Below are 12703 nucleotides of genomic sequence, written 5' to 3'. Positions count from 1 at the left end.
ACCAATCTCATCTAAGAAGGGAGCACACAAGCTGGCCAGAATCACTACAGCACCTACTTAACATGAAGAAGTGGTGAGATCCAGATGCAGACACTGACCAGGTCTTAACTGACTGCACAGACATGACTTGTTCACATTTTATTCTGTAAGTATCTGTTCCATGTCCCAGACACTGCTGTAGGAACAAGAGTCTGGGAGAAGAGCAATGAAAAGTTCCTACTTTCAAAGACCTTAAATTCCAATGGAGATTATCAATACATACAGGCATAATATCTATTTTTGTTATCAAACAATAGCTCTAAGCAGAAAGAGAAGCCTAAATGGAGACAGTGAAACAAACAGGCATAGACTACTTTACTTTAGATCGGGGTGCTTGGGGAAGGCCTTGCTAAACCTACAAAATTAAAATCCATAAATCTGCAAGGTCCATAGAAGGTGAAAATAATTGTGATAGAAAATATTATAACTTCCACAGAAAAGCTGAGACTTCAGTGTTTCATGAAAGCACACAAACTATGCAAACATGACAGGAATGTAGAAAAGAGCACAGCTCCTAAAGGATGTCAGGTGTCTGAGAACCGGCTTTGCCTACATCTGTCTTCTCTAATCAACAGACCTACTCATGACTTAGATAGTAAATATGTCTGTTCACCAAAGACACTCAATCTTCTTCCTCCAACAACAAAATGCCTTCTGTCTTCTAAGCACTATCTTAAGCAGTGGGCACTTGATAAAACAGACAGAACCATCTTCACATTCCCTGCCTTCTTAAAGGACTATGGTAGGTGACAATTCACAAAATGGTAGCATTTTCAGTGGTATTAAGTTGTATGACAAAAACAAATACAGGATGCTAGAACAGGGAGGAGCATCGCCACACACATCACCTTCCCTGAGCAGAACCAAAGAGCCAATGAGCCAGCACCCCAGAAGCTCTGAAGGAGTAGAAGGTAAGGCTGGAGTTACAGCTCTTTTAAAGAGCTTACTGAACCAACACTGAAGCTGAAGCTGCCCTCACACCTCATGGGACCTGTAAACAGGTCTTCATCCTCTCTGTACTTGGTTTTCATTTGTAAGGAAAGTCAAGGGAACTAAAGTCAGTTTAAATATAATGTATGGTATGTAGTAGAATAAGGTCAAATTATGTTATTAACAGTTTATTAACACTTTAATAAAAACACAACCCCTAAATAAAACCAATTGTACCTGTTCTCATGGAAAAGAAAGGTCTGGTAGGTCTCTTTGTTTTTAAAACTTTATCTTCCCTTTTAAAAAAAAAAATTACCACCTATATATTGTTCTGTACTTTATACTTTCTCTTTAAAAGCTATCAACTAGGCAATGTGGAATAACAGAATGAGTTGGACTGACACAGTTCGTGGGTCAGTGGCTGGTTGAAAGATCGAAGGCAGGTACCCTAAACCTCTATCTGAGAATTGTGCTAATCTGTTTCAAACAGCAAAGATCCCATTTGCTGTTTCACAGGACTGTTGTGAGGACTCAGAGGAGATGATCCAGGGCAGCTTTCTGTAAACCACAAAGCACTAGGTAAACGTCAGTTGTTTCTCTTATGTATTCCTTACTCTAACGACATCCTTAGCTACAAGATGGTTCTTTAGCGCTGATGAGGAAAAGCAGGAGCAAACTTTTTTTTTTTTTTTAAAGAACATGGCTGGCTTTAAAAGCCAAGTAAATTAATGTTATCTAAGTAAAATGAGTTATTTAACAATGTGCATATTAATCTTTCTAGCAGAAAGCCACTGAAACAGGACAGAGAAACCTTTGATAGAGGAGAAAATAAAGGACAACACAGAATTCCCACCCAAAGAACTAGAAAGCTCTCTACAACAGTAATAGCAACTATGGATGCTTAAAGGAGGCTTACTAAGCTATCAGGAACAAGTCCAGTTACTTTCGGGGTATTTAGGCTAATGAATAAGGAGGGTAGGGTTTTGGTTTAATAAGTAATTGTGCTCATTCCACAAAGTTGCAAGTACTGAAGAGCTATTTCAGACAATTTCTGCACTATAGCCATGTTTAACTATATTCCTGTCTCTAAGTTTGTCCTTATTTATTCTGAAATACATGTGAAAACTGGAAAGTCTCTCCTTTCCCAGGACAATATGTTCTATAGTTAAAGCTTCCCAACACTGCCCCAAGAAACTGCTGCCACCTAAAAAATATGGTCACTCCCTTCTTGCCAGGCTTCCACTCTACAGTGGGATGATGTGCTGGGATAGCAATGGATGACCATGCTTACCCAAGTTTTTAAGAGGTCCATTATGAGAAACTTTAAATCATGACTACTGAAGGAAGACACGCAAAAGCTCTTTGGATCTCTAGCAAATCCACAATTCTGCATGGGCTGAATCAATATACTTTAGAGTATCAAGTTTTCAGAACATGTACAATGTAATTCTTACCACTGATCCAAAATGTAGTTTCTAATTTTCAAATAGCGTTCTGGTGTTTTGGTTTGGCGCCCCTCAAAAAACTCAGGAATCGCTTGCTTTTCTTCTTCTTGAATGACATTTCTATCTATTTCAACTTCTTGTTCTGGTGGCTTAAGCTCTTCTCCTTCATGGTTTTCCTCCTCCATTTGGCAAGGAGGCAAAAGCATTTCATTTCCACTTGAGTCCTGCCTCTCACAGGGCTCTGGAGAAGGCGAGTGCTTGGCTTCCTCTGTTACTTCTCCTCTGTGTAGAGTGTATTCTTCAACCAGTTTATTGTATTTCTCATTTAATTCAACTGAGTTTTTGTCAGTATTTTTTTGTTTTTCAGCCCATGATGCAATTTCTGAGCTTGAACATGCTTCTGCTTCACCTTGCTTCACATTCTGAAGAGACTCTCCTGAAGACTTAGCTAATGGACCTTCTTGGCATAATTCTCCTTGATTGGTCGTATACATTTTACTATTAGGAACATCTAAAGTAAGATGGCTGCCAGAATTCTGTGATGTTTGAGAAGTCAACTCATCCAGCTCGTCTGTGATGTCTACGTCTTCATCGTCAGATAACTTCTCAATCTTTACAGCATTCAGACAGGGATCAGCACGCCCCCTTAAACAGGCTGCTGCCCACGCCTTCGTCATGTCATCTTTGTTTTTAACCTGAAGATCACTGCTGCTCTTCTGAGTTGGTGTTTCTTTCTCCACATCCCACTTTACCTTATAAAGAATCAAAATCACACACACACATAATATTAAGATTTAAAGTTTAATCACCTTACACACACACACACACACACAAAATAGATAAAATATTTTTTAAACTAAGTACATGTTAACAGACATACATACCTTCACTTGATTTTAAAAAAATCTTATAAACATTTAAAAAAAAAAAAAAACTTGCCAAGTAAAATAAACATCACACACCAAAGTTTCAATGTTAGACCCAATTAACCAGACCCAAAGTCTATACACTTCAGTGAACATCCACATAGTCAGAACAGCCATCCTGAAGCTGTGGAGCTTCACACTGGATTTTACACTTTCACGACTGAATACATTATGCTCTTATCCACCACCAAAAATGAAGACTACTTGACAGAATTTTGGTGTTTTCTTGTGCTCTTTTCTACATGTTATGTTGTACCCAATTTCCTAGATTGCCTATATGAGAGACAACACCCTCTTTCTGAGAGAATGTGGTCTTGCTTAATAATATATACACACAAATACACACACATACATATATATTTGATATACATATGTATATATATATACACACATATATGTATATGTATATATTTGATATATATATATCAAAGTTTCATTATTCAGTCATCTGGTGATGAACAACTAGGATAATTCCAATTTTTTGCTATACTGAATAAAGCACAACTAGTAGAATACATTATTTACATTGGAAAAAAAGATCTCACTTAAGGCACTTCCAATTTTTATGTAATTATGCTTCTAGAGCTTAAATGAATACAGTGGTCTGGAGAGCTGGCTCAGCAATTAAAGAGTACTGGCTGCTTTTCCAGAGGACAGGATCAGTTTCTAGAACCCACACAGAGACTCATAGCCACCTGTAACTCCAATTAAGGATTCAATGCCCAACCCCTTCTGGCCTCTGAGGACACTGAATACACTGTGGTAAACAGATTCATGTAGGCACAACATTCATATATGTGTGCATGTGTGTGTGTATGATAAAAATGAACTACCCTAACTCAAAAAAATGTACACAGCTAAATACAGAACAAATTATTTGAAAAATTAAGGAACTTGACCATGAATACATCTTTCTGAACAGGGTTAATACATTTTTCAGACAGTTCTTTATAACAATAATAAAAACCCTTTTGTTTGTAAACAGATTTCATAATTACATTGGTAAGTATTTCTATCTCCTAAATTCTAAAATTTCCACAGGTTTCACTCACAGTGCAAATATTTCTAAAATTGGTATTTTCCGGAGAAAGCGTTAAGGCTGCTTACCATTTCCTCCCAGGAATACTACTGCTTTCTAGACTTTACAGCAGCATCACTCAGAACAAGGAAGAGCTGCTGAAACTCTACAGCACATATATTAGCACAGGTGCGCTGCACTTGGCTGCAGCCTGCACACAGCTGCCCCAAAGTGATTTTAAAAATTAGCAAACAAAACAAACAAATGAGCTAGTGGGCCAGACAGAGGGCTTAGTGGGTAAGCCAAGCTTGACAGCATGAGTTCAGTCTCCAGGATCCACATGGCAGAAGGAGAGAACCTACTCCGAGTCCTCCCACCTCCATATCCCTGCCACGCCATACATGCATGCTCACGTACACACATAAAATTATATGAGTATTTACTACTTTAACTATAGAAACTCTTAGCAATAAGACTACTTAGCTGGAGGAGATGATTCATGCCTACAATCTCAGCACTCAGCAGGATTGTAATATTGCTCTAGGTTAGACTGAGCTGAGTATTAAGAGCCTGTCTCAACAACAACAAAATCAAAACCAAAACAATGTAGACTATACTTACAGTTTGCATTAAGTAATTATGCTCACCGACTCTCCTAAATGTCGTCATTAATTAGGGCATGCATCTGTACTCTGCTTACCTTATTTTTAAAGTACTGTCTGGCATAACTCTTCACTTGTAAAACTGTGCGACTTTTAAGTAGTGTTGCGATTTTGGTCCACCTTCGGCCAAATTTAGCCTGTTACCAAAACGGAAACAAATTTGCTTTATAGTACCTTACTTAGTAATATTTCAAGCTGCTGCCACATTAAAGAAAACAACTAAAAGAAAATGTATCTATATTTCTAAAGCACAAAATGAAACCTGATCTATTAGACCATGTGTTGAAAATCAAAGCCCACATTTCTTTGACTCTGGAGTTCTGGAAACTTACAACAGTCCAGAAGTGAGGTAAGTTATATATACCTACCTATCTATCCATCTATCTATCCATCTATCTATAGCTATATAGTATGCATATACGTATATATGTGTATATATAATTTTTTTTTACAGAATCAACTGGACACCTTCTGCACTAATTGCAACTTTTAAACTCAGAGTTTGTATTCCACAATACCTAGTAAGTGTCCTGTAGCAAACCTACTACACTGGGTTTATAGTGAAATGACTTTTAGATTCAATCACATGTTGAAAAGTTTGAAAAATCTCCAGATAGTTTACATATTTGTATTAAAACACCACATAGCTCTAATGCTACTGAATAAAAAATACATATTTTACTTCTCATAATTTCTATGTTAATAATTCAATTTTATTCAAAAACCTTCCATAAATATTATATACTACCTAAATAATATATATACAGTCTCAAAATCATCTCAGGTTAATTCTGAGTTACATGTACCCTAAAAGAAAAATATACAATCTACTCTTGATAGTTTAAAAGTTAATGGTTATTTTATTAAATGTTTTCCATGTTATGAAGTATTTTCAAGAGCTGAACCACAACACATACACTTTTTATACTTCTAAACTTCTATATTGAAAGAGATTTCACTGAAGCATAACAAAAAAATGTTTCTGGCCTTCAAAGATCTGTGTGAAAAGTATGGATTATGCACAAGGACAAACAGATAAAAAAGGAAGAATCCAGCTCCTATTCAAATATACAATTTTTTTTTATTTGCTTCTAGAATAATTTTACAGTAAGTTAAAATTTTCTCTATTTACCAGTCCTTGTTCAAACAGCTCTTTCTCTTCTACTGTCCACTTTACTGAATAACTGGCTGGTTTTGCAGGAGAATGTACCCTGAAGGAAAAGAGGAATTGCAAAAAAAAAAAAAAAAAAAAAAAAAAATGAAATGGAACATTCCATATTTATGCAGCTAAAGGTTATAGACCAGTGGTTCTTCCCAATGCTGTGACCCTTTAATACAGTTCCTCATGTTGTTGTGACCCTCAACAATCAAATCATTTCATTGTTATGTCATCATAACTATAACTTTATTCCTGTTATGAATCGTAATGTAAATACCTGTTTTCTGATGGTTCTGGGCAACTCCTGTGAAAGGGGACTGGGAACTGCTGTTAAACCACGACTTCCTAGTCTTACAGAAGGAGGGGAAGGAGGCAGCTGAGGCAGCTGGTGCCTAAACAGTAAGCTTTACCCTGTTCTCTAGCTCTATCAGAATGACAGGAGCCCAAACAATACAAGCCCTGGATCTGAATGAACACAACACTAAAAGACATCAAAAGAAGTCAGCCTGATAGCAAGTAGATCTCTTCAGACTGAAAGTAAACACCAGGCAGTAATATATTCCCAAAATCTAAGAGTTTAAATCACAAAACTATGGCATCTCATTTACTGCTTTTAAATTCTGTATCACAAGAAATTAAAGCATACGAAGGAAGCTCTCTAATTTCAACAAGCCACCCCATCTTCTCACTAACTTCACTTTGCTGTTCAGCAAAATATAAAAGCAGAGGTTGCTCAGTGCTCACTTATGAATAATGACCATCTTTTTTCCAATTAAAAACAGTATTTGGAAACCTTTAAGTTTTCTAGAAAGTTTTTAGACAAATGTTGCTATGCAGCCCTAGTTGGCCTGGGACTGTATAGAGCAAGATGGCCTTGAACTTGGGGAAATCCTGATGCCACCTTCCGACTATTAGGACTAGAAGCATGCCTGGCCTCTTTCTTAGGCAATATTTATAAGTCACAGATCCAAATAAAACTGCACATAACACATTTAAAATTACCAAACAGAACATAAATCAATTCAATTCATAATATAATTCACAGCAGCATCTACATAAATCTTTAGGAAACTGCCTTTCTTTTCTATGTGATAAACTGCTGATAAGACATTTCTTAAAAGCCTGGCAAATAAAAGATGGCATAAAAGCCAAAGCCATCTTTTAAAAAAAAAATCCTCTCTTGAATCAAGGGGGCTTTTCCACTGACCATATCTATTTTTAAAATTTTTCTTGTAATTTTCAATTGAACTAAAAAAGTTTTAAAAGGGATTGGAGGCTCAGTAGTTACAGTATTCCGTTGCCAGCACACATATCATGATACAACAACTGCCTGTAACTCCAGTTCCAATGGACTGGACACCTCTGGTCTCCATGGGCACCTGCACTCATACACATAACCATACAGAGATAAAAGGGAACACACATCATTAAAATAAAAAGTTTTTAAAAAATATAGATACATACATGGTTTTTGATGATTTCTGCAGGCTGCACATGAAAAACAGAAAACAGGAAACTGGTAAGTTTCTAAAACTGCAATTCAAAGCTTTTAATGGAACTATAAACTGATTTTTACCTGTTCGTGTATTTTTTATTATCCTCCTTTTGATTAACCCAGAATTTTCCTGGAAGTGATTTATTAGATAAATAATACCTATATATTATTAAGGAAACTTAAACAATATTAAAGCCATATAATTCTTATGTGACATCAAGCAGACAGACTTGTAAAAGACATCAAATGTAATCAAAAGCTATCCTGCTGCAAGCTTGTCCAGGGCTGCAAGCTCGTGCTTTCCATAGTGTCAGTAGGAATAACACAGCAAACACATCACACAGTTCCTGCACAGTCAGCACCACAGCAATGCTGGTTTCCCTTCTCTTCCCTCCCACAAGTGGCCAAGAAAGAATAGCATCAATCCTTTTCATTTCTAAAATACAAGTAGTAAAATGATGAATGTGTTGTGTAGGGTAATTTAGGAACCAAGTTCTTCTACACATTAATACAAGTAACATCAAATTTACCAAGAAACTCCCTTCGGAGATGCTGGAACTAACCTGCTACAAAGCTTTTTCCCTAAGTCTGAACTATTCTTCATTTAACAAATATCAACTACATGTCATACATTAGGCTATGTACTAGAGACATACACACAAACACATATATTTCTCTCTATTCTCAAATGCTTATGAGTAACTCTTACTCTACTTATTTCTACATTTGGAAGTGAACAAGCGACTACCTGTTCAATAACTTAGAATTGCACTGTTCAATATGGCGGCTACTAGTCACATGTGTGGATCAAGCATTTGGAACACAACTAGCATTAACTGATATTTAGTGCTAAAATAAAATGTACTGTAGATTCCAAAGACTTACTATGAAACACTGATGTTTTCATTTGGGGCTGGGGAAATGGCTCAATCAGTGCCTGCTATACAATCATGAGAATATAATTAGGATCCCTAGGCTCTATGTCCAAAGCTAGGTACAACAGTTTGTGTACACACAATCCTAGCACGGGCAGCAGGCAGTGGCTCCCAAGAGCATTTGACTGGCTAGCTAGCCTAGCCAAATCAGTCATCTTCACATTCGTAAGAATTCTCACCTCAAAAAAGAATGTGGATAGTGAATAAAGAAAACAACCACAGTCAACCTCTGACTTTGCATACACATGTGCACACAAACATACCCCTGCGCGCACACACACACACACACATAAAAAGAAACAATGTTTCCATATAAGCTAATACTTTAAATAAGATATACTATAAAAGAGTTTATGCTATAAAAATTCATTTATTTCACTTTATTTTAAAAGAGGGTACTAGAAAATTGGAGATTATATGTGCCTCTCATTTAAATAAATAATCTAAGCAGAAACTGTAATATTTGGTAAAAGGGGCTAACCAATGGCAATTAAAAATACGGAAAAAATTTTCAAAGTTTCAAACAGAAGCAGTTGGGAATACATAACAGAAATTCTGGATTAGATAGTGAATAGACCTGTGGTTAAGAGTACTAACTGCTATTCTAGAAGGCCTAAGTTTGATTCCAGAAACCACATGGCAGCTCTCAACAGAGATCTGACAACCTCTTATGGTATCCATAGGTACCAGGAACAAGAGATTCAGACATACATGCAAACAAAAACACACATAGATAATAATAACAACAACAACAGCAGCAACAATAGTGGACAGAAATCTGTAAAATGAATATGGAAAAGACAAAAATAAGCCAGTATTTGTTAGTAATCAATTTTTAAAGGCCAGAAAAATCAGAAATTCCTGTTTAAGCCTATCATATATAAGATACATATAAAAGAAAAATATATATAAGAAAACTGCGCCTCGAAGTTAAACTGACGCAGGATACACAGTTTTTTGCTGAGCCACAGATAAGGACCTACAAACTCTGAGATAAAAATCAGTCTATTTTGTTTTTCATTAAAATTCTTCTCATATAACATTTGTAAGCTGCACAGTGTAATGTGAAAATTTCCACATGTTCTTGAGCCATGCATAGATAAGTATTTCTCAGTTTTAGCTTATACTGTTGTGAAAAGGGAGACTTAGAATTAAGATTCTGACTTAAATATTCTACCGTTCCTAAGCATTTATGCACACTTTGCATGCAGAGTTGGCGAACAACAAAAACTCAGAAATGTTGTGTCAGTCTCAGATTCCCAGTAAACCATGCTTTTTGCACAGATAAGTGACATGAAATTACACACAATCAAAATCTGTGGCCAAACAATCTTTATCTAATAATTACAGTGGCCTCTTCTGTAATGTTTGCACCAATTCCTTTTTTTAGCCCTAAAACCTTTACTCTTCTCATAATCGATGAAGGATACTCTTCTTCCAACAGCATTTTCTCAATGATAGCTCTGTTCTCATCACTGATGCTGCTATCCAGAGTCCAAGGCTATTTAAAAACAAAAGGATGGCATGTGTAACTCTCTCTATATATTTTATTACTTAAAAAGCTATCTTACTTCATTGAGTGAAAGACATGATACAAACAATAACAGCTACAACTCACTAGATAAATATACAGATACATTTTGATTTTCACAATCACCCTGAGACAGGCATAAACAGTCCACAAAGGTATCTGAAGCACTGGTGGCATGTTAAATGGAAGCAAAGAAACCTTGCGGTAAAGCTTGTTGGATTTCCAAGCTCATGCGGTACTAACGGCCACCGTACACAAAAAAACTCCTAGGCTTCAGGCATTTTGCTAAACATTTATTTAACCTGTTTCCAAAACTCAAGACTGTTTTTCTTCGACCAGAACCTGAGTAAATAATCATACTCATTTCACTTCTTAAAGCTATGTAATTTCCAACTCCAATTTCTTTAAGATCCATGTTATTATAGTCACTACCCACACAATACCTTTGAATATCTATTTGGCTTCTCAAATGAAACATGCAAAACAGAATTCAGTATCTCATCTGGCTTTCTAACTTTGCAGAGAGCACTGTCAACCACCACTTACCATTTAACCAGCCAGGAATCACTGTGGATTCTTTCCTTTCTCTTCCATCCCCAAATGCAATCTACTGAACAGCTATACCTTTAAAGTATAATTCAAACTGGTCCCCTTATACCTCTTCTGGAACATGCAGGGCTAAGCCACTATTTAAAACCTTGCTTGGATTATGACAAATGGGTCCTAACCAGTCCCTCTGTTTCTGCTCTAATTCCCTCTAGTCCTTTTTTTTTCCTCTGAGACAGGGTTTCTCTGTGTAGCCCTAGTTGTCCTGGAACTCACTTTGTAGACCAGACTGGCCTCAAACTCAGAAATCCTCCTGCCTCTGCCTCCCAAGTGCTGGGATTATAGGCGTGCGCCCCCACACACGGCTCCCTCTAGTCCTTTCTTTACCACAGTAGCCAAAGCCTATCTGACAAACACAAATCCACTGGTCTGTACTGAAGGCTCTATGCTTCAATGACTTGGTTCACTTCTAAAATGTAAACTTGTCAGCATAAGCCAGTGCTTTTTGCACTCACTATTTCTTCTGCTTAGCATGTTAATTTTTATAATTCATGTAACCATTCATTTTTCCATTTTATTTCAAGTTAAATGTCACCTCCTCAAGTGTCCTTTATTGACTTTCCCTTAAGGATTCCCTCAATCGACAATCTACAAATGGTTTGTTTGCCAAGGTACTGCCCAACTGGGTTTTATCTATGAATTCCACACTAGCAGAGCCACGTGTGTCTTGACAGCACTTGGAGTGCTTTAACCTACCCTACTGTCTGGCATGGCAAGTGAACATGCAGTTACTGCTACATGAAGACATGAACTCTAGGATGTGTATCCATCTTCCATTTGAAATCAAAGTTGACAAATGTGAAGTGCTAAAGTTCTGTCCCTAAATCAGCTGGATCTAAATTTACTTCTCAAGAGATCATTTTGTCATTGTTGAAGAAAAAAAGGTTCCTCTATTTTTGTTTTTTTGTTTTTGTTTTTCAAAACAGGGTTTCTCTGTATAGCCCTGGCTGTCCTGGAACTCACACTGTAGACCAGGCTGGCCTTGAACTCAGAAATCCGCCTGCCTCCGCCTCCCAAGTGCAGAGATTAAAGGTGTGCACTACCACTGCCTGGCAGGTTCCTCTATTTTTGTTTGTTTGTTTGGTTTGGTTTGGTTTTTCAAGACAGGGTTTCTCTGTGTAGCCCTGGCTGTCCTCAAACTCAGAAATCCACCTTCCTCGGCCTCCCAAGTGCTGGGATTAAAGGCATGCACCACCACTGCCTGGCAGGTTCCTCTATTTTTAAAGGAAGTGTCTCCATATATTACCTCTGTGGTTTTGGAGAATTATGCCTTAGTTAAAACAAACAAACAAACAAAATAATAAAAGGGAGAGGGAGAAGAGGCACTCTGGGCAACTAGCTGCAATGTTTTGTCACCTGACTTAGCTTACTTACAAGACAGCCATTTTCCCTTCTCCACGTTGAATCAAGATAGTGATCTTGAAAAACTGATGCTGTACTTTCATCATTTCTGCAATACAAAATATACAAAAAATAAATGATATTGCATCCATTTTCAGCTACAGATCACATAAGACAGGGCCTGGCCAGTTATTGATACAAAGCACTTTCTTTCCTTAACAAAGATTTGAACACAACAATACCTGCTCTGCCCTGTCAGCCTATGAGGAGAGAACTATAATGCAGCACAACAGACAGACAGACAGACAGACACACACACACACACACACACAAACACTACAGTTAAGTCTGCTAAGAGTGCAAGAGCCTACTATCATTTCAAGTTCACTGCAGAAACATTTTCATGTGGTCTATCATAGTGAGGACTTGCAACATTCACACTTAATAAATGCATCGGAACACCTACCTGAATCTCCTTAAGGACCACATGGCTAAGCTTAAAATAACCTTTCCTCTCAAACCTGTCAGGTTTCCACTGTATCCTCTCTTAGCCCTTGTAACATCAATCTCCCTAGCGGTGCAAGACACAATTCTGAATCTGCCCCTTTTCTTTCAC

The 12703-nt window shown here is 37.2% G+C and overlaps 1 protein-coding gene across 4 annotated transcripts in view; it reads right to left on the bottom strand.

Moving 5' to 3' along the window:
• Nucleotides 1-12703, bottom strand: part of Mysm1 (Myb like, SWIRM and MPN domains 1) — a 31837-nt gene that overhangs the window by 15864 nt on the left and 3270 nt on the right. For all 4 annotated transcript variants that reach the window (XM_021160769.3, XM_029476116.2, XM_029476117.2 and 1 more), the window contains exons 2-8: nt 12121-12196; nt 10040-10110; nt 7756-7833; nt 7644-7667; nt 6153-6231; nt 5059-5157; nt 2424-3166 (exon numbers count right to left, since the gene is read on the bottom strand). In XM_021160769.3, the coding sequence (XP_021016428.1) occupies nt 2424-3166; nt 5059-5157; nt 6153-6231; nt 7644-7667; nt 7756-7833; nt 10040-10110; nt 12121-12196 (1170 nt within the window). The remainder of the gene's footprint in view (nt 1-2423; nt 3167-5058; nt 5158-6152; nt 6232-7643; nt 7668-7755; nt 7834-10039; nt 10111-12120; nt 12197-12703) is intronic.

The sequence above is a fragment of the Mus caroli genome, unplaced genomic scaffold, assembly GCF_978045245.1.
Source record: "Mus caroli unplaced genomic scaffold, Mus_caroli_1 scaffold_6, whole genome shotgun sequence".
Lineage (NCBI taxonomy): Eukaryota > Metazoa > Chordata > Mammalia > Rodentia > Muridae > Mus > Mus caroli.
The sequence above is the reverse complement of the archived record's forward strand: the minus strand, read 5'-3'. Positions and strand labels throughout refer to the sequence as shown.